The following is a 24010-nucleotide window of genomic DNA, read 5'->3' on the forward strand; positions in this document are numbered from 1 at the left end:
TTATCTATGGAATCAGTTTTAGATTCATTCAGTGGCCAGAACGTGTATAGGATAATATGCTGTGTTATGGAAGGCAGTTGCTAATAAAATTCAAAATTACTTCTAAATCATTAGGTAAAATTTAGAGAACTAGAGTTAGTGGTAACACAGATCAAACTGACTTCCTGTTGTCTAGCAAACCATGCCCAATTCACGCCCTGCTTTGAGCAATTAGCTTTTTAAGATGAACCTCTCCTCTCTCTTTAAATTTTGACTTAAAAAAAATTCTGCTTCTACAACACAAACAGATGGAAAGTTCTGCCCTGTTCTTGGACTGGAAGAATCAATATTATTAAAATGACCATATTACCCAAGGCAATCTACAGATTCAATGCAATCTTTATCAAAACACCAACGGCATTTTCGCAGAACTAGAACAAATAATTTTAAAATTTGTATGGAAACACAAAAGACCCCAAATAGCCAAAACAATCTTGATAAAGAAAAACAGAGCTGGAGGAATCATACTCCATGTCTTCGGACTGTACTACCAAGCTACAGTAATCAAAACTGTATGGTACTGGCACAAAAACAGACACACAGATCAATGGAACAGAATAGAGAGTCCAGAAATAAACCCACACACTTATGGTCAATTAATCTATGACAAAGGAGGCAAGATATACAATGGAGTAAAGACAGTCTCTTCAGTAAGTGGTGCTGGGAAAACTGGACAGCTACATGCAAAAGAGGGACATTAGAACATTCTCTAACACCCTATCCAAAAATAAACTTGAAATGGGTTAAAGACCTAAATATAAGACCAGATACTATAAAACTACAGGAAAAGTAGAACACGCTTTGACATAAATCACAGCAATATTTTTTGGGATCCATCTCCTAAAGTAAAGGAAATAAAAGCAAAAATGAACTAATGGGACCTAATTAAACTTAAAAGCTTTTGCATAGCAAAGGAAACCATAAACAAAACAAAAAGACAACCTACAGAATAGGAGAAAATACTTCCAAACAATGAGACTGACAAGGGATTAATCTCCAAAATATACAAACAGCTCAATATCAAAAAAAAACCCAATCAAAAAAATGGGCAGAAGACCTAAACAGACATTTCTCCAAAGAATACACACAGATGGCCAACAAACACATGAAAGGATGCTCAGCATCACTAGTCAATGGAGAAATGCAAATCAAAACTACAACTGAGGTATCTGTCACCTCACACTGGTCAGAATGGCCATCATCAAAAGGTCTAAAAATAATAAATGCTGGAGAGCGTGTGGAGAAAAGGGAACCCTCCTACACTGTTGGTGGAAATGTAAACTGGTGCAGCCACTGTGGAAAACAGTATGGAGGTTTCTCAAAAAACTAAAAATGGAACTACCATATGACCCAAATTCCACTCCTGGGTACATGTCCAAAAAAAAAAAACCACAAAAAAACAAAAGAAAAAAACAAACCCACAAACAAACCAAACCCCACACAATTTCGAAAAGATACATGCACCCCAACGTTCACAGCAGCATTTTTTAACAATTGCCAAGATATGGAAGCTATGTTAAGTGTTCATCAACAGAAGAATGGATAAAGAAAATGTGCTGTATCTATACAATGGAATATTAGTAAGCTATAAAAGAGAATGAAATTTTGCCATTTGCAGCAACATGGATGGACATGGAGGGCATTTAAGCTAAGTGAAATAAGTCACACAGACAAAGGATTAATCTCCAAAACATACAAGCAACTCATGCAGCTCAATATCAAAAAAACCAAACAACCCAATCCAAAAATGGGCAGAAGATCTAAATAGACATTTCTCCAAAGAAGATATACAGATTGCCAACAAACACATGAAAGAATGTTCAACATCATTAATCATTAGAGAAATGCAAATCAAAACTACAATGAGATATCATCTCACACCAGTCAGAAAGGCCATCATCAAAAAATCCACGAACAATAAATGCTGGAGAGGGTGTGGAGAAAAGGGAACCCTCTTGCACTGTTGGTGGGAATGTAAATTGATACAGCCACTATGGAGAACAGTATGGAGGTTCCTTAAAAAACTAAAAATAGAACTACCATATGACCCAGCAATCCCACTACTGGGCATACACCCTGAGAAAACCGTAATTCAAAAAGAGTCATGTACCACAATGTTCATTGCAGCTCTATTAACAATAGCCAGGACATGGAAGCAACCTAAGTGTCCATCGACAGATGAATGGATAAAGAAGATGTGGCACATATATACAATGGAATATTACTCAGCCATAAAAAGGAACGAAACTGAGTTATTTGTAGTGAGGTGGATGGACCCTAGAGACTGTCATACAGAGTGAAGTAAGTCAGAAAGAGAAAAACAAATACCGTATGCTAACACATATATATGGAACCAAAAAAAAAAAAAAAAAAAAAAAAAGAAATGGTCATGAAGAACCTAGGGGCAAGATGGGAATAAAGATGCAGACCTACTAGAGAATGGACTTGAGGATATGGGGAGGGGGAAGGGTAAGCTGGGACAAAATGAGAGAGTGGCATGGACATATATACACTACCAAACGTAAAATAGATAGCTAGTGGGAAGCAGCCACATAGCACAGGGAGATCAGCATGGTGCTTTGTGACCATCTAGAGGGGTGGGATAGGGAGGGTGGGAGGGAGGGAGATGCAAGAGGGAAGAGATATGGGGATATATGTATAACTGATTCACTTTGTTATAAAGCAGAAACTAACACACCACTGTAAAGCAATTATACTCCAATAAAGATGCTAAAAAAAAAAAGAAAAAAGTCAGACAGAGAAAGACAAATACTGTATGACATAACTTATACATGGATCTAACAAATACAACTAGTGAATATAACAAAAAAGAAGCAGACTCACAGATATAGAGAACAAACTAGAGGTTACCAGTGGGAAGAGGGAAGGCAGGGGGCAATATATGGGTAGAGGATTAAGAGGCACAAACTATTAGGTATAAAATAAGCTATAGGGATACACTGTACAACACAGGGAATATAGCCAATGTTTTATAATAACTATAAATGGAGCATAATGTTTAAAAATTGTGAATCGCTATACTGTACAGCAACTAAACTTAAAAAAAAAAAAAACACAAAAAAACAAATCCCACCTAATGACAGCAAACTATTGGGTGTAAGACAAGCTCAAGTATGTACTGTACAACATGGGGAATATAGTCAATATTTTGTAATAACTGTAAGGGGATAGTGACCTTTAAAAATTGTATACAGGGCTTCCCTGGTGGCGCAGTGGTTGAGAGTCTGCCTGCCAATGCAGGGGACACGGGTTCGAGCCCTGGTCTGGGAAGATCCCACATGCCATGGAGCAACTAGGCCCGTGAGCCACAATTACTGAGCCTGCGCGTCTGGAGCCTGTGGTCCGCAACAAGAGAGGCCGCGATAGTGAGAGGCCCACGCACCGCGATGAAGAGTGGCCCCCACTTGCCGCAACTGGAGAAAGCCCTCGCACAGAAATGAAAGACCCAAGACGGCCATAAATAAATAAATAAAATAAATAAAAAATTAAAAAAAAATTGTATACAAAAATTTTTAAAATTAATTAAATTAAAAAAAGTTATAGGACTTGGAAGATGACCATTATATGATTTAGGCACAAACAAAATAATCAAAAAACTAAATAAAGCCCTATACTTTCAGCTGTCTTCATTTTAGCTTCCAAATTAAGCTTTAAATAACAAAAACCACCTTACAAGTCATCTGTGACCCCTGTCCTGGAAGCATTACACAGAACTTTCCCTTCATCAAATATTTAAGTTTGTCAGGGTTGTATACCTTACACTTTCTTGTACTGCTTTGTGTAACTAATATTCCAAATTCCTTAGATGGAAAAGATGTTTTTTATATTGTATTTCTGTTCCCTATGATAGACTGTAGTACAGTGGCAAACAATAAAAACATATAGAATATGCCATAGATATTCAATAAAAATGTACAGAATATGCCATAATTTAAGAATGATTCACTAATTAAATAGGATAAGGCGCTTATGAATAAATCCATTAAATAAACAGGCAAACAATATGACTCCAGTTTTTAAGGTAAGAAAATACATATTGCACATCCCATCTTTTATGCCCCTTTGCCACCTCAGACCTACTCTGGCATTTCCTTGAGCACTTATATCTGGTTTAACTTTCTTTTTTTATATATTTATATATATCTTTTTAAAGAAAATATTCAGCACCTTGAAAAGAAACCCCGTATCCTTTAGCTATCACAGTCCAACCACTAATCTACTTTGTCGTTATAGATTTATCCATTCTGGACATTTCATATGAATGAAATCATACAATATGTGGTCTTTTGTGTCTAGCTTCTTTCATCTGGCATGTTTTCAAGGCTCATGCATATTGTAGCATGTATCAGTACTTTGGTTCCTTTTTACTGCTGAATAATAATCTATTGTATGGAATGTACAACTTTGTTTACACATGTTAGTGGATATTTGGGTTGACTTTTTGGTTTTGAATAATGTTGCCAAGAATATCCATGTACAAGTTTTTGTGCAGACATGTTTTTGTTTCTCTTGGGCATATCACTGGGAGCAAAACTGCTGTGTCAAAAAACTCTCTCTGTTTAATTTCTTTAGGAATTGCCAACCTGTTTTCCAATGCAGCTGCACAAGTTTACATTCTAAGGTTGAGCTGTAACAGTTTTTTATATATTCTAGATACAAGTCCATTATTGGAAACATTATTTTTCTAGCACTCTGACAGTTGTCTTTACCTTCTGAGTGTTCTTTGAAATATAAAAAGTTTTTAGTTTTCATTATCCCCATCTTATCTATTTCTCTTTTGTTGCTTATGCTTTTTGTCATATCTAAGGAATCACTGTCAAACACAAGGTCATGAAAGTTAACTTACATATTTTCTTCTAATAGGATTTTAGTTTTGGCTTTTAAGTCTTTTATCCATTTTGAGTTAATATTTATACATAATGTGAACCTCTTAAGTGAATTTAATCAAGATTAAGAAAACAAACACTGCAGTAAAATGTGTAAACAAGACTGGAAGAAAATGATTTGCTGAGAAATTCAACAGCTTTAAATTTTGAGAGAACTAAGCCTCACCTGTGTCTGTGGTAAAAGATTAAGGATTCTTAGTGATGCTAGGAGTCCTAACATTTGAAGAATTATTTCCTTACTGTTTAAAAAAAGTACAATGACCCTTTACTTTTGCTTAATGGAAAATGAACAATGTCGAGAAAATGTTACTGGGACTGACATATACACACTACTATATATAAAATAGATAAGTAATAAGAACCTACTGTATAGCACAGGGAACTCTAGTCAGTACTCTGTAATGGCCTATATGGGGAAAGAACCTAAAAAAAAAGAGTGGATATGCGTATATGTATAAATGATTCACTTTGCTGTACACCTGAAACTAACACAACATTGTAAATCAACTATACTCCAATAAAAATTTTAAAATAAAATAAAAAGTTAAAAACAAAACAAAAAACTAAAGATTGGAAGAAAATGGAATTAAGTATGGCCAACCCTTACTACTATCATATGAATCCCATGTTAAGTGTGAAAAATGTATTTTCTGAGAAAGTTTGCAACACTGAATTTTCACTACAGCAGGTTAAAGATAGAATTACTACTCTTAAGAATGACACAAATCAGAACTTGCATTGCCTCCAATTATTTTATCAATGAACCACTATGTATGGGAAAAAAATTATTCTGAGTATTAACATGTAGATATTTTAAATATAACTTACTATGATAAAATGAATTTAATGTGATAATCCAGTATACTTTAGCCATTAAAACTTAGATGTTTAGGGGAAAAAAAACCCACACAAACAATTCAAATTATGATGTGAAATGCATATAGCAAACATAAAAACTGACCTCTGCTGAATTCCCACATTATTTTAAATACACTCTACACCATAAAACATTAAGTGAAAAGAAAAATGAACTTTAGGTTATTCTTCACAAATTGCCTTTAAAAAAACTTCACCACTGAAGTATGTAGCTATGTACTGGAAAACATTTCATGTTCACAGCCTATTGATAGTCTTGCAAACAAAGCTTAAAAAAATGAAAGCGTAAAAAAATGCCAAGAATTCATAATGCCACCCTACCTGCTTGCACTTCTGGAACGTCTGGCTGTGCTGTAACTTTTTGGTGGTGTTTTGGAACGTTTCTTTTCTTTGTCTTCTTTCTTTTTGTCTCTAATAAATGAAAACAATTTATGAATGTATTAGAAGATTCAACTAATATATATTTCTATCAAACTACAAATAAAAACAAAAGTACAGTGAAATCTAATCTGATTCTTAAATTTTATGTTTTTCTGATACAAACTTAAAAAAAATAGTAACTCAAGTGGCATATTTGTGGTAAACAAATTTTAAAAATCCTATTTTCCTGGTATTCCACATACTTCTCTCCAAGAGCAAAGCAGACTATGTGGCAAGAAAACAAGGATGGTGGCCAGTTTCTTAGTATGTCTGGCGATAAACGCTAATAGTTTAAATAATTTTCTCTAGGCTCTTCAACACTCTGTTTTTCTCTCAGCTAAGTACCAGTTTCCCAACCGACCCTGGCTCTAAATCCTCTACTGACAGGCCAAAACCCCATCACTATTTTAAGTTTTTCTTTCAAAGCACACACCCGATGTAACCTCTTCATGGATGAAGCCAACCTTCTTACTTTTTCCCTGCTGCTATATATTCTGGGCTATTCGATGCTTTTAGAAAAAAAACATCAACATGGACTGCTACTACAACCAGGCCTCCACTCTAAGGTCTTTTTACAGATTCTTCTAAGTTTACTTTTATTCCCCACAGCATTTTTTCGTCCCAAGATTCTAGGCAAAAGGTAAAATATATACATATTTATAATATATATATGTCCCTTATATCCTTATACTCATAAACACACACCTATTTTCAACTATTCTATAATTTTAGAGATTAAAGTATCTCTTCGGTTGTTCTAAACTAATCCCACCCTATATTCTGTATTTCATTCCCTCCCATCTTTGCTCATCCTGCTCCATCAGTTATCCTCTCTATTCATTCAAGTCTTTATCATCGAATTCCTAGATTACTTTAATAGTCCCGTAAGTGGCCCCAGTCATGTTTTCCACAAATTGATGCTATACCCCCTATCAGAAATCTTTCGAAGTACAAACTTGAAAATATTAATTCCCTGCTCATCACTTTTCCATTCATTCCTGTTGCCTCCTGGATAAGCCGCAAACTCCTTAGTGTGAACAACAAAGCCTTCTATGGTGATCTGTCTCCTTAACTTTCCTGACCTCATTTCCTGGTCCTTCTATACCAAAATACTTGCTATTTCAAGAATTCATGCTAACTTTGTAAACATTCTCTACCTGAAACCATGCCCCCGAGTCCAGTCAAATCTATCAGAATTCAACACTCAAGAGTCACCTCTCAATAAATCTCTTCCAACATCCCTAACAATGGCCCTTCCTTTGTAATTACATTCATCTCTCTCTTAGTATAAAGAAAGTTCCTTGAGGGAAGGAATGCCTAATTGCTTTGTATAAAAGATGTTTCATTAAGTAAGCTTGTTTGTTTGATTGACTGAATTCAGAGATGACTAACTCTAAAACATGAGTAGAAGCCTCGTTAGAGGATGAACACTCAGTAAAGCTATCCCAGAACCTCTGTCCCCACTTGAGTTATATGCTGACCAAGAATAAATTTTGTTGCCCCCTCCCTGTGATCCTTACTATTTTAATTACATAATTGAATATATGAATGGGTAAAGTAGTATAAAACATATGGCTGCTTCTAGAAAATTAAGGCAAATATTTTAGAAAGAGATAAAGGACATTTGTTAAAAATTAAGTGCTGTGAAATTGTATTGTGTGACAACAAAAAATGGGGGAAAAAAATCTAGGTATTTCCAAGTAACAGAGTTCTCAACACCTTTAAAGGTGGTTTAAATGAAAAGAAAGTGATTTGGTATGTATTACTCAAGACCAGGCCTAATTTCAAACAGTTTGGCCCTATATGAAAAAACAAATTACTGAATGCATGTTTAAGTCGAAATACAATGTTAAGGTGGGGATGTCTGTTTTTTAATGAATCCTCACTTTAATTCTCTACTGGTCCCCAAACCATGGGATAAGACTGTTAAGTATGGTTCAGTCTCTGGAATATAGCAATATTGAATTCATATTTACAAAGGTGCTCACGATGAGGTATATAAAGATGAATTAGAAAGGCATGACTGTCTGCCATAAACTCTTTGGCATACCAAGAGATGTGGCTGGTAACACTAAATCCTTAGTAATGGTTGAATGGAAAAGAGGAAATGAAAAAAGGCAGTAGAAACAGCTAAGAATTTTTACTACAAAGAAATTTTCTCTAGGCCTTCAGCTGTAAGTAGAAATCTCAAGTTTATGAAGGAGCACAAGAAAACAATGTCAGCCTCCTCCAACAGTTTCTTCCTCAGTACAGTCCTAGCTCCTATCATAACCTCTTCTTTGTCATTAAAGCAGCAGTATTTGGGGGTGTTGGGAACTCTAAAATTTGTCTTCCCACTCAGTGTTTGTTAATAGTTTTTTACTGTACCTGTTTTTTGATGTGCTCCTTGACCTTCTACCCCTCTCTCTGGAATGAGATCTTCTCCTTCTTGGACTTTTGGATCGTCGTCTACTCCTTGACTTAGAATGTGATCGCCTTCTTGATCTGCTTCTTGACCGCCTTATAATGTAAAAGGAAGCAAACACATGTATGTAAATGGAAAAACACTAGCTCTGTTTCTGACTATTTCATATAAGCATCAGACAAAAGATTCAGACATGTGGACTAGCCATCAGTAAGTGAGGGTCATTTCCTGCCATTATTTATTTACTCCACACAACATCTTTGATATCCTAGAAATTAGTAAATACCTTTTAACACCTGGAATTCCTCACCTTTTAATCTTTTGCTCAACCTGTCAAATCAATCCTACTTTGCCCATTGAAACTACAACTCCAAACTTAAAAATACTGCTAGAGAATGAAGGAAAACAAAAAATATCTGACTCATTTGCATCATTTCGCAATTACATAGCATTTTTGCAAGTACACCTTATTTGATTCCTCACTATTGCAAGTTAAACCCATTTACTACTTATCGAATACTTATTTATGCCCACTACATGCTTTACAAACACTAACTCATTTACCCTCATAGTAAACCTAATAAAGTATGTACCATTATTATTCCCATTTTAAAAATGGAAACCATACAGTGTGTTGCCTTCTATGATTTCCAATTGTTCTCTGAAATATATTCCACTTCTTCGATTTACAGTTTAAGAGAAATCCAAGCAATGCAGGCATGATACAGATACATACAACTCCGTACAAACTGCCTTTTCTACTCTTATGTGTCCTCAACATTACATCATCATCTCCTTCCTGCCATGTAAGAGATGTTTCTCTCTGTGCCTACCGCATACCACCCCGCCCCCCATACTTTCTCTGAAAGGTTAAGTGCAATTAACCTTTTGATGTTCTTTGATCCTCTTTCCTATATTTTATTCCTTTCTATTTTAAGAATAATTGAAAATAAACTGCAGTTCTTTGCTTAGACTTGGTCATTTAATTTCTAGTGGACCATTCAACCTCAACATAGTGGACCATTCAAGTCAACAATCATTTTAGCAAAACTGTTACACATTTATCCTACCTCTAATGTATATAGAAAAAAATACAGTTGTAGGAAAAAATCATAAGTGCATTCTTGTAGGTTTCCTTCTAAACAAAGTGATTAATAACATAAAACAGTTTTAAAAAATCTAATAAGCAGAGGTATTACATCAATCAATTTATTATAAGGTGCTGAAAGTTATTTTTCAACAGCATTGCACTGCAGAGCCACTTCAACACAGTTTACATAAGCTTTTAAAAATTAGAAAAATATAGATTATCATATTATGTATCTAAATACGTAAAAAGCTTATTGAACGTAATGGTCATTTTATATACCAAGATGCTTAAAATACTACAACTCAAAATATTTATCTTTCTGTTATGAGGCATTACTACAAGTGTTCAAAAGCACTTTGTTCAGGGAAATAAATGTTTCACTGTTATTTCCCATTGGTCATAATTAAAATTAGTATTTGAAAGCCTTAGCATGTCCCTGTTATGTACAAAGGAAAAAGATATAGGTTCTCCTTTTTAAGTCTTTCTAAGTGTTAAACTAAGCTATGAGAGCACCTGTCCTGGAAGGTTAGGATTCTAAGTACAGGCACAGCTCAGAGATACTGAGTTTGCTCCCAAACCACTGCAATAAAGTGAGTATCACAATAAAGTGAGTCACAATGAATTTTTGGTTTCCTAGTGCATATAAAAGTTATGTTTATACTATACTGTAGTCTGTGAAGTGTGCAATAGCATTATGTCTAAAACAGGGTACGTAATTTAATTAAAAATGTTGCTAAAGATTGCTAAACATCACCTGAGCTTTCAGTGAGCCGTAATCTTTTTGCAATAGTAACAACATCAAAGATCACTAATCACAGATCACCATAACAAATATAATAATGAGGTTAGCTATTTTGGAGTGGCAATTGACAAGTGTGGAAAGATTAAACCAAGATGAATAGTAAAGATCCTTGAACACCATTCTAAGATTTTATGTGTCAACTTCTTAAGACAATAAGGAGCTTCTAAAGGTTTCATAGAGCTGTGACATGTTTTAGATTTGGGTTTTTGAAAGACATCTTTAAGAATGAGATGGGCTGGGGGAAAGTGGGTGACAGACACACCAGACAACACCACCCTGTAACATTCTGCTACAGACTGAATGTTTGTGTCCTCCCAAAATTCTTATGCAAAACCGAATACCCAATGTGATGACATTATGAGGTAGCGGCCTTTGGGAGGTGACTAGGTTATGAAGGTGCAGCTTTCATGAATAGGATTAATGCCCATATGAAAGAAGTCTCAGAAGACCCTCTGGTCCATTCCCCTATGTGAGGACACAGTGAAGAGACAGCAAACTATAAATGAGGAAGCAGGTCCTCACCAGACACCAAATTTGCTGACACCTTGATCTTGAACTTCCCAGCTTCCAGCACTGTGAAAAGTAAATTTCTATTGTTTATAAGCCACCCAGTCTATGGTATTCTGTTAGAACAGCCAAATGGACTAAGACACAGTCTAAGAAATGACTTATCAATGTTATTGGGTCTGTCAATTTTTTTTTTTCAAAATAATAACAAGATATTATCTGCCTTTTCCACTGTGACATTTGCACTAATGGTGCAAAAGCAATGGTGGTGTACAAGTGCTGGCATCTCCTTATTACAAATCAAGGTAGCGGCAACTGAACCTATTATCTACTGTATGCTTCACTGGCATTTGTAGTATGCGCTTGCAGTAAACAGAAAGAAAAAAAAAAAACCTGCCATTTTCACTAAGGATGTCTTTGATAAAGCCAGTAAAAACTATTAATTTTATTAAATCTAGTCCCTTGAGTAATATTAGAGTAGTATTATTTTTGACTAGTAATATTAAATCTAGTCCCTTCAGCAATATTCTGTGCAACAAAACGGGTAGTATGCATAAATCACTTCTGATACTTTATAGTTCAATGACTGTGTCAAGGAAGACACCTGTGTGATTGAGTGTGAGCTCACCTAATTGCTTTTGCCATGAAACATCATCTTTACCTGAAAGAACAAGTGACAAACCATGGTTGTTCAGACTTGGGTATTTGGTAGAACACTTTCATGGAAAATGAGTGAGGTTTATCATTTCAAGGAAAACAAATTTGTTGCCAATAATAAAATTTGAGCTTTTAAGAGAAAATTAAATTTTGGAAAACTTGAACACACCATTGTGAACTTGACAGCTTCCTAACACTTTAAAACGGTTTACCGATGAGATGTGTGGCGATATTACCAAGTCATTTTTTGATCTTGTGTAACAAAATGTGTCAACATTTGAAAACTTGGATAATGCAATAAATCAATCATTTTCCAAACCATCAATGCATAATTGTACAAAAGCATGCCTGAGAAAAAGATACATCAAGGTGTAAGAAAGATCAACAGATTTTAAAGTAGCAAAATATAAAAGGTTCACTATTACGGTTTCAGATTCCATATTACTACTATCTTTTAAGAAAGTACTCTTGTTAAGTTTTGGTATTCTATCAAAGAATACTATTCCCAATTACCTGAAAAGACTATAAAACTACTTTTCCCTCTTTTCACTATATATTTGTGTAAGATTTTCTACATATATTAACCAAAATATACTGCAATAAGTTGAATGCAGAATCCTGTACATGTCTTCCAGTAAGCCAAAGGTTAGAGAGATTTGCAAAGATTTAAAACAAAGCCATTCTTTTAATTTTTCTGGAAAAGTTTTGTTTCAAAGCTAAGTTAATACAAATGGGTTTACTATTGTTATTTCAGATGATGGTTTCAAATTTTATTACGGCCAACACTGACAGATGTAACCCACATAAACAAAAGCTCATCGGAGTACTCAAATTTTCTACAAGTATAGAGGTCTTAATACCAGCAAGTTTGAGAGCCACTGGGCTAGAGAGACCCTTACAAACTTATACAGGAATGTCATGTGAAAAAGAAAATACACTGGTCCTTTTAAATTGCCTAGTCTTACTCTAGGTAGGATAAAGAATAATAGGTACTATCATGTGGTTTGTCCAATACAAAGAACAATCTCAAAAAAGGATAACAAGTTGTCATCTGCAAATATCCAAGCTTTAGATGGTAATCTGCAAGCTGCATGACAACATTCCATGTTCAAACTCTCAGGAGTCCGGTGAAAAGTCAGAACTAGAATTCAAGTTAAAAGTTTCAAGTCCAGTGTTCTTTCCGTAGTACTAATTCATTTTAGTGCTCAAATCCCAGTGGCTTCCTCCTAACCCTGGATTTTTGGGGGTTTTAAAGTATCAATCATCCATATCTTTTCTCCATTTATATATGTGTGAACACTAATTCTCATACTCTGCTAATAGCAGTAGTTACCAAAACCACTTTAACCAGGAGCTAATTAGGTTAAGAGATAAGCAGATGTGACATACAGAGAAATTATCTTTGTCTAAGCTACAACTTACTACCAAAAAGCAATCAATCTAATAACCTGTGCCTAGAAGATGAGGGAGTCCTCCTCCTCCTAGAACGTGATCTTGACCTCGAGTGCCTTCGTTTTTCTTCTTTCTTATCTGGATTTAAAAGAAAAAGAATTTGGCTTTAGACATCATCAAGCAGGAAGATTATTCCCATTCAGGAGTTATTCTTAGAATTTATTACCTTAATTTTCAGCTTTAATACAAAATTCTTAAATTCAGGCAGCTAAAGGTTCCTTTGACTATTTCATTTGCCAGACTTAGGAGGCTGTCAAGTGCCATCCATAAAACATCTATGAAAATAATTACCTTTCTCATTCTTTACCCTTTAGAGATTTCTAAATCATGAGTCCCTTTTTCCATTCCTAGGTTCTACTTCCCCAAATATAGCTACCATTCACCCAGATTAAAACTCTCATCTTTACATGTTTATGTATTAATAACATCTCCCCAACCAGTACTTAAGTGTAAAATATGTTTAAAAAATACGTTTATAATAAAAATATAAAATAAACATTTAAAATTGTTGGTCCAGCAAAATGGTCCTTCTTTCATTCATCACTTAGCTCTATGCTCCTTTCCTAAATAAACAGTGTCTCATTATTAACTCTTTTCACTATACTGCTGGGACAGAACTGGATTTTACTAAGCTAGCTCTTTTCTTAATCTGTCTGTCCTTCTTCTTCCTCACTCATTTTCAACTGTGTAAGTGCAGGGAGCAGAGCTAGAAAGATCTATCACCATTTCCTAGTTTTAAAATAACACATAAACTCCTTAACTTACTCCTTTAACTTAGGACATAATGAAAGAGAAATACAGCCATTGCATTCTTCGTATATGGACTATCAAAGTGAGATTGAGTTCCTCTTTTACACATTTAGATCATTTCATTAATAGGATTCAATTTATTGTGAATGTCATTACTAATAAATTAACAAAAATCTTGGGGCAAAAAGAAATTCATAAAGAAACCAATTTTAGTCATTTCAGTTATGAGTTTTCATTGAAAACAGAAATGGTATTCTGGCTTTGGAGTCGTACAGGTCCAGCCATGTGACCTTGGGCTAATTATTTAATAATTTGTTAATTAAATGAGATAATACACAAAGCATCTGGTATTAATTTATCCATTATACTTAACAATTATTTGGCTAATACTATATATAATAAAAACCATCCCATTTATTAAGAAATAGAGTGAAAAAAATGAAAACATTGTTTTTAATGGGAAAAAAAAAATTCAGGACCAAAGATCCAAAAATATACAGGAAGACAATGGGACAACCATTCATTTCATCTCAAAGAGACAATCTGCAAAGAATAATATATTTGCTTTAAACAAATGGCATAAACAGAAGATCTTTAGTAGGTTTTCTTGGTCAAATAAAAGACTGAAATCAATTAGGCTACCCCAACTTAGGCAAACATAAATGATTAAAAACCACCAAAAAAAAAAACCTCATAAATTAAAAACAACCAAAATATCACGCGAAGCATTAGGTAATCCTAGGCACTAATGTTTCAGAATGAAGAATTCTTTAGTTTAGGGAGTAGGAGGTGCTTGTACACTGTAGGATGTTTAGTATATCCCTGGCCCTCTACCTACTGGATGCAGTTGGTACCAGCATGACAACCAAGTGTCTCCAGATATTTCCAAATATGCCTGGGTGACAACTCTTACCCATACCACGCACCCACTCCCAAATGAGAATCACTGCAGTAAATGATCTTTTCACGGAAAATAAAATTTAAAAAAATGACTGAAGTATTATTCAACAAATTTCCAAACATAATTGCATAAACCTATTTTACCTGGTTCTATAGCAGCAGAAATTAAGGACTGTGCTTCTCGTACTCTCTTCATGGCTTCCTCTATTTCTTTACTAGAGGTATCTGATTTCAGACTTGGTGAAACAAGACCAGCAGCTACATGATTCAACCTGGAACAGAACCAAGAATTGTATGTGAAATATTTAAAAATGTACTACAGCATTTCAAATAAACACATGTTCCTATCATCATTTTAGTAAGATACTCCTTGAAAAAAAGTGGGGGGGGGGGAACTCCACAATAATTTTGATAAAATTATATGTAATATATACATAGTATAGTAAGCTTTTGAATATTTACAATGGCACCTGCATTTTAAAAGACTCAGAGATATGTGGAAGAAAAAAAAAAAAAATCTATTTAATTTTGCTGAACATCCATGAACTTTCTATGCACATTTTGAGAAATGTTAGTACATGGGAATATGCTGATGCTAAAGATTTTTGATTAACAGAACCTTCCTTAATATGATTTAAAAACTTTTACATCATCATAATTTTGTTGAGGAAGAGAATTACTTTTAAGCTTGCACATGGGGAGAAACTGAGGCAAAAGCCAATGGCACACCAAAATTACTTATGAAATTCCTGAATGGAAAGGCTAAAGATACACCTTAAGGGTTTATAAAAGTGAAAAAATACTGTAGACACCAAGTTGAGGCTGGTAGTTATTTGTGGGTAGAGTGGGAAATGTAAACAAGAATGAGTACACAGGGAGTTTTAAAAAACTGTATTAGTGATATTTTTATAAGCAGGGTGGTAGATACTTGGATTTTACCTGATACTTTTTAAGAAAAAAATGCCACTAACTACTATAATCAAATGAGTCTGTCCTGCCTCCCCCACATGCTCTCCCACTTACTGACAGTGACTTTCACCAAGTTAAGAAGAAGCATTAAGTTCAGATTTAATATACTAAGAAATTACCAATGAAAACATCTCATGAATTTGTGATGTATCAAGTAGGAAATATAAGTTACAGCATGAAGAAAACTTTCCAAAGCCCCTAAAAAGATGCTGACTATTATTATGTGACATGTATTACTCCTTTACTCTGGGCTAGTGTTTCCCTCACTTCTGTCTTCCTCTTATTCATCCCCTAGGGCAGTGGTCCCCAACCTTCTTGGCCCCAGGGACCAGTTCTGTGGAAGACAATTTTTCCATGGACGGACGGGGGTGTGGGGGGTGTGGGGGTGGGGGGATGGATGGTCCAGGCGTAATGCGAGCGATGGGGAGCAGCAGATGAAGCTTCACTCGCTCGCCGACCACTCACCTCCTGCTGTGCAGCCCGGTTCCTAACAGGCTGCTGTGGACCGGTACGGGCCGCGGCCTGGGGGTTGGGGACTCCTGCCCTAGGGCTTAGCTTAGCCTCTCTGATCTTTGAACTAAGTTCTCCTCTTTGCAATAAGTTCCCATAGCACCTCTGTACTTCCTCCAGTTGGATGCACATGCTTTACTATAGTTAAACAGTGTCTCCCTTTCTGAGTATAAATGCTATGAAGGCACAAGCTTATAGTAGGTAGTGTAATTTTTTAAATGAATCAACTAAAGACAACACTTAGCTCTTTACTTGTCATCCTGGTTTAAACTATTTACAATGATTTTCAAAGACCAATAATTATTCCAAAACAAAACCCTTTAAAGATGGGCTTACCTCTGGATTTTTTCTCCTTGTTTCTAGAAAACAGGATTACATACTGCATGCCTTGAGAAAACTTTCTTTTAGCTATCAAAAATAAAATACCTGTTCTCTAGATATTATTATATCTCTATCACCAATGGAAACAGAAGAAAAAAATCCTTACTTGGGATCAACAGTACTCATAAGTTTCAGCAACTGGTCTGCAGCAAGAGACTGGAAAAACAAAAAAATAGCAATGAGAACACACAGAATAATAAATGATTACTATTTTAATTTTTTTAGTATGTTGAAATGTCCTAGAACAATCTGGCAAACCTATAGAAACTAACATATCCCAAGCACAACAATGACCAATAGAAATATAATGCCAGCCAAATATGTCATATTAAGTTTTCTAGTCGCAACATTAAAAAAGTAAACTGGTGACATTAGTGACTGTAGTACTGGATACCCAGAGCTGCTTTATCAAGTTAATTATGAAGATTATGAAGCTGAACAGTCCAGATTTTATAGAATAATCACCTCTTGCTTATTTTAAGACTTTCTAAGGGAAAGTAACATTTTAAGGAAACATGTAAAACAAAACTCAAAGTGCTTAGTCAGTATAATAATCAAAAGAATTCCATAAAGTAAGGACTTCAGAAAAAAGTTCAGCCAAATCGCAATGAGGGAAAACAAAAATTTCTAAATGAGTAGATGACAAGAGAATATATTATGAACACACATTCCTATCATTTCATGACTTTATTTTGACTTCGTAACATATTGATGTGGTGTTGGCTTCCTGTGAAACTAGTCTACTTTGAACTTTAACAAATGAGAAATTCTTTGATGGGCAAGGGGCTAATAATGCAGTGACCTTTTAAATCTCTCATTAACAAGTTTACGTAAGAAAAAATTACTACAATATACAACAGTCAGTTATCTCCTGCTCTTGAAATGCAAACTAACATTTAATGAAGTAAATTTTTTAATTACAAAAATGAGCTCAGAGTTGAAGGGTATTAAGTTATACCTGAGAGTTCAAGTTTGCTCCAGGAAGCCCAAGTGCAGCAAGGGCAGGATCAAGAGTAGGAGCTCCCAAAGCAGCCAATGGAACTGCGCCAATCTGTGAAATTTCAAATTTTATTTATTTAAAATCTTGTTTGTTTCCTTTACTGTGGGGGTTGGGGGAGTGCGTCAACTTTTTTTTCCTCTAAAGGCCAGATAATAACTAGTTTAAGTCTGTAGGCTGTGCGGACTCTGGTGCAACTACTTAACTATGCCACTGTAGATCAAAAACAGAGACAATACATAAATAAGTGGCCATAATTGTGTTCCAATAAAAATTAACAGATAACAGGGGTCTGGCCCAAGAGCTATAGTTTGCCTACCCCTGCTATAACACGATGGCCTCATTTTTCACTCATCACAGCACATTTATCCTTAAAATCAGAATTTAGAAAAAATGCAAAGATTTTCACACATTCTTGTGCCATTTATAAATATTTACTGCTTCTTAGCTCCAAATCCACTGTTTGTTGTCCTACTGTGTAATAGTGAAGGCAGCACCCTCATAAGCATTTCTCCTTTGACAGCTGGCACGATGTTAAGCTTTATTTTTGGGGGGAGCTGGAAGGACACTGACTTTGGAAGGGAGTCTTTCTAGTTCTTATGTCTCCTTTCTGATTCTTACTGGCAGTGCCACATGGGACACTCAGTGGCCTTCACCTCAGTGAGTTTCAGTGCCAACCTCTTAGGCAGCTTCCTAGCAAGTTCCATGGTACCCCAGAGAACTTTCTACTGTATCTACCTTTTTGAAGGAGGTCTGAATCTTAGCCTTGAGGGGGAAGATGTGCCCCCTCACCTACATGTGTTTCTTTCTTGTGTTTTCTTCCTTAGCTTAGAAGTAGAGGTTGCTTCCTATACTTGCGATTCTGGTACTCATTAGAGTTCCCTTAGTAATCTCCTGTTACTAATTAGTAATTCCTTATACTAAAACTTTTCTCCTTCGAATTACGGTATGGTTCTGTCTCCTGCCTGACATAATTCTGATTAGTCAGTTTAATGCACACAAACCATGCAAAATCTTATAACTTTGGAGGCCGTTGACCTTCTCTACAAGCACTGTGCTGAAATTTCTCCTAGTTTCATTATTATTTAGTAAAAATAAGTTACCAAACTTCCTGCAATGTAACTATTTACTGAGTTAAAACACTGTTAATACAGTTCATCCTTGAACAACATGGGGGCTAGGGGTGCTGACTCTTCATGCAGTCGAAAATACACCTGTAACTTTACAGTGAGCCCTCCGTATCTGCTGGTCCACACACTTGGATCATGCAGTACTATAATATGTATTAGTAGAAAAAAATCCTTATATAAATGGACCAAGCAGTTCAAACTCATGTTGTTCAAGGATCAACTGTACTGTTATAAAAATGGCTTAGTTATTACACAATTTTATACATCAAAGGTATCTACAAATTACCCAGATCTTTGAATTCATCTTTACTTTAAGCCACCTACTTAATTTAAAGCCCAAGAGCAAGATAAAAGCGCATGGAGAAAGAAAAAAAAAAGTCTGAACTTCACCTTAATTTTCTTTTGTAGTTCAAATGAACATACTATTTTAAACAACATGTGCAACAGAAATCTTACGCCTCCTGACTTACGGGCTATTTTGAGAGCCAGTGACAAAACCGATAAAAGATATTTACAATTTTCAGAATGTTCTTAAAACACAAACTACCGCTTTAATATTTATGATTACAATACTACAGCCTTTTACAATGCTCTGACCACGTGATAACAGTATATGAACCAGAATCACAACAGCACTCAAAAAGCACAAATATATTTCCATTCTTTAAGAATTCAACAGAACGAATACCTGGGTAAGTGGGTTAGGAGTAGGCAGGAGTCCACCACCAGGCAGAAGACCTGCCACTGCATTAGCTGGTGCCAACAGAGACAAAGCCTTAGTCTCATCAGGAATAACTCCTGCAGAGAAACATCCATGCATTAGAACACACTCTTTTGCAAGACAGAAAACACACAAAAACACCCAGAAAATGTCTCCCTGATACACCACCTGAGTTTGTTGAAAGTATTTATGTTCGCTAAAATATAAAGCTTGATCTCTATGATTATTTATCATTAATTTTATGTCAGAATGAAACTTCAATGTGTGAAAATCTGTTTCCTTTTTCTCTACAAATGGTTAAGTTTCTAGAGTAAAAAAAAAATAGCACAATACACACTACTTTTTTGTTAACACTGCCAAGATTTCATCACCTGTACTCGATTTTTAAGTCATGAACCAAACGTAAGCAAGCACAGTCGGTTCTCCAGGGGTGTGCTCTCAACTTTCAAAAGCTGTTTTATGAACAACGACTCGTGTCGGCTGCTTCACTATAAAGCACACAGAAAAATCAAGATACACAAGACAAAAAAAGTTTGATTTAGGGGTTAATAATATGGTACAGTTACTATGATTTTCTTTTACACCTACCATACAAATTTTGTAAAAATTAAGAGAAGAAAAGTATGTAAAGGAAATATTCTGTTGGAATCAAGCGTAGGGCTTTTGCTGACTCATGAAAATGAATATGAATGTTTCTGAAGGTCTCTGAATACACACAGGATGTGTGTGTGGGAGTGAGTGAGTGAGAGAGAAAGAGAGAGAGAATAAGTAAAACAACATGGCACATTCCTTACCTGTACAGTAAAATGCTTTATGTTCCAACATGTGCCATGCTAACCATACCAAAAATGCTGCTACATAGTGTCAGTTGAAAAGCTAACTTAGCCAAACTCCTAAAGCCAAAAACAACATGTATGTCTGTTTTTAAAGCCTTATCTGTGTATTCAGATAAAATCTAAGGGCCCTAAGACAAATATTTATGTAGACAATTTAAATTCTATCCAACAGCAAAAGCCCTATACAGATGGATTAATCTGTTAATGTGCCCAAGCCCCCAAAATGAGAGTTCAATAATACAATTAAACTACATATTTGCAAATACCAGTAGGATTTCTGTAATACATATTAAGAAACTGCATCTCATCATAAAACATACAATATGTACAGGGCACTTAAGAGAAACTGGATAAGCTGCAGAAGAAAACTGTTGGGTGGTATTTTCAGCAGGGCCTGGTATATAGTTCAGGCTGAACCAGGGAAAAGAACTGTAAAACACAACAACAAAAAAGAAAAACCACTGTTAAATAAAGGTAATGGTTCCTTCCACCTAAACTGAGAAGTGCCGATAATATAAACAAATGTATACTACACAGCACTGTTATCTTGCTTGTGTCAGAGCTGTCATCAATTTAGATACCAAGAGTTATGGAGGGGGGGAGAAGATCATTTAGATATAGGGCATTAATGCATCATTATTAACAAACCTACAAAGATTATGGGATAATTTTGCATGCAAAATTATGTCTCAAGAGGATAATATTAAGTATCAACATCTTACTAAAATTAGTGCATTTGCAACATTTCTGGCAAACTAAAATCCTCTTGAATTTATTGTGAGACACCTGATAGAAGATCTGCATCCATTAAAAAAAAAAGTCATGCATCTGATCCTCTGATTAAAAAAAGACTATTTAAAAATAAAACTACAATTTAAAAATAGCAATGAGGCCCCTCACCAGTTAATTTTCATGCGTCAAGAGTATTTTTTTTTACTGCTGCTTTGATAGAACCATGAAATACTGCATGAATGTGTAGAAACGAAAGAAAAAGAAACAGACAAAAGAAACAAACATTAACCAAGGAACCTAAATAATCCCCAAATCCATTACTATTAAGAGTTCCTTCCAAATCCAGCTATCTCAGTTTTACCAGTTAAGACTATTCCTTACCGTAGACTTTGTGTCTATTGTTCTAAAACACTGACCAAGAACCAACACCAAAGCGTAAGAGCTAAAACCAGGGTGAATGGTGACAAAGGGATTGGGTACATCATATATTTAGCGGAGGTAACATTAATACAGCATACCATACCAAAAATTACAGTAACACACTAATAGATTCTGGAACTAAATATTTCTGTAATTCTATATATGTACTCCCTAAATATTTCACTTTCAAAACAGATCCAGAAAAATTATTATGGTCTAAAAATATTTATGAAAGCCAGTTATATGATATACTGTATTATGTTCAGGGCTTGGGAACTATAATACTTAGCCAATAAGAATTCTTTAAATTAAAAGGCTAACTAATGTTTTGTAAATTACTCACATGATTTGACCCTTGTTCCAAAAGCTATGTTCTACATTTTACTTATCCTAAATTTGAATTCTGTAAATTTTCTCTTGGTGAAAAGTCTTATCCTACAACAGGCACACTGATATAAAAGAAAATGCTTAATCAAAACATACTAACTCATAAGTTTATCAGCATATATATATATTTTAAAACCTTAAAATTGGGCTCATACACTTTAATATCACGGACATAGATTTACTGTTATTATATAGCATGCCTTAACCCAACTATGAATGCAATTTAATTTCTTTACAAAACCACAGAGGCAATTTTTCTAAGTTTTAAGGACTAGACATTTCACAACTTTTACAAGGAATGGTGTAAATGTTCACATCGGTATTCAAAGATCTAAGATAGTATCTAAAGTTAACAATATCAAGATTCTGCTTCCACTGACCAGTTCACTAAGGAAAGGGGAAAGCATTTATATCCCGGTCAGCATATATGTTAATAAAATCCAGTAGTTTTAACATATTTCAGTGACTTCTTTGACTCAAATTTATAGTTACCAAAAAGCAAATAAAGTAGCAGTACATTGGGAACAAACTAATATATGTCTTAGAAAATTGTACAAAATGGAATTAATAGAGTGCTGTCTTGTCACAGTGGCTTTTTTAGATCCAAAAACCCTGCTCATTATTTTTCTGCCAAATTACTTTAACAGCCTAAAATGTAAAAAGAGAGAAAAATGTAGTTAACAAATGGTTACACCAGGAAAACACCTGGGGGACTTGAGTGCTTGCTGGCCTTTAGTTAATGTCTAGAATCCCCTGTAGCTGCAGAGGACCCACTGTTTTTCAGTCATCTGGAAGAGTTTTGCATTTGCCTTCTCCACTACAAAAATCACACACACAAATAACAGAGAGAAGAATTTATTATTTAGAGATATTCTAGAAAATATAGCAAGAATGAACAAGAAAATCTGGCATAAAAACAAAACACCCAGTGCCCATCTGGCACCTAAGCTATAGGAAATCTTGAACTTTCATAAAAACCAAAATCATTGCGACCCTTGGTATACTGAACTTCAATGTGGGATATATTTTTTAAAGTTATCAGTGAGAAGAATCACTAAGAGGAATCACTAAGGAATAAAACCAACCTGGCCACATTTATTCAAAACAGAAACAACATCATGCATTTATTTGAAGGTTTCTGTGTAAATATGCATGGCGTGAACTGTTCACCTTCAGGACTTTTTCATAAAACAACATTAAATTAACTAAGTAGATATTAGGGATATGGTTTTAATGAACTTGAAAATGCTTTAAAATAATTCAAAAGGTTAAATATCTTATACAAACAGACCTGATTTTGAATTTTTAAGTTAAAAAGAAAGCCTTCAAGTAAAAATATGGACCACAGTATAACAAGGGTTTCAAAATGTTAATAGCTTAGATTTTTAACATGCTACTAATGCTCACTCTAAAACTACACTGAGGTAGATGGTCATCATAGGATGCCCACATAGGTAAGTTAAACAAAGCACAAACCTTCTGCATATGGTACGACTATCAAAGCTCTGTCAACGAATACAGTGTTTGTCAGATGCTGTGCCACAACTGCTGAGTCCGGATCATGGAACTTAACAAAGCAGACTCGGGATGAGACTGGCAAAGGCGAATCACTAAAAAATAAACAGATAACATAAAAGGAGAGAAAAATATCAGCTAAAACAGAAATGAATGATTCACAAACGACACTTGCCTTCCAAAAGTAAAAGAAGCAGATAAAAATACATAACTGCACACATTTAGTTAACCAGTTCAAAAATACGTGACATTTCCAATAAAGTACTACCCACAGAACTGACTGTAGCAAACTGCACCTACACAAAAACAATCACTGTTTAAATTTACAATGCATCAAGTTACAAACAGCTTGAAACTATAAAGTCTCAGAGTTTGAACAGGTCACAAAAATGTCAACATTTATTTCATAATAACAATACCAGCCATTTAAAAATACAGGCAACAAGTAATTAGTTTTGGCTTAGAAAACTTTTCATTATGTCTAACTTTTCAGAGTTAAAAACAAAACCTTTCCATTTTAGGGACAAACGAATATTGTGGTAAAGTACATCTATTTGACAATGAGTTTTCTTGATCTGCCACTAAATGCCCTGTCCTCTTAAACCTAC

General features: G+C 34.9%; 1 protein-coding gene across 5 annotated transcripts in view; it reads right to left on the minus strand.

Annotated features, from left to right (window-relative positions):
* Window positions 1–24010, minus strand: part of SRSF11 (serine and arginine rich splicing factor 11) — a 45767-nt gene that overhangs the window by 2459 nt on the left and 19298 nt on the right. For all 5 annotated transcript variants that reach the window (XM_082358293.1, XM_082358294.1, XM_082358295.1 and 2 more), the window contains 8 exons: window positions 23364–23497; window positions 19480–19589; window positions 17623–17715; window positions 16771–16820; window positions 14949–15076; window positions 13151–13232; window positions 8610–8741; window positions 6144–6233 (listed from right to left, as the gene is read on the minus strand). In XM_082358293.1, coding sequence (XP_082214419.1) covers window positions 6144–6233; window positions 8610–8741; window positions 13151–13232; window positions 14949–15076; window positions 16771–16820; window positions 17623–17715; window positions 19480–19589; window positions 23364–23497 — 819 coding nt within the window. The remainder of the gene's footprint in view (window positions 1–6143; window positions 6234–8609; window positions 8742–13150; window positions 13233–14948; window positions 15077–16770; window positions 16821–17622; window positions 17716–19479; window positions 19590–23363; window positions 23498–24010) is intronic.

The sequence above is a fragment of the Balaenoptera borealis genome, assembly GCF_965194805.1.
Source record: "Balaenoptera borealis genome assembly, chromosome: 1".
Classification (NCBI taxonomy): Eukaryota; Metazoa; Chordata; class Mammalia; order Artiodactyla; family Balaenopteridae; genus Balaenoptera; species Balaenoptera borealis.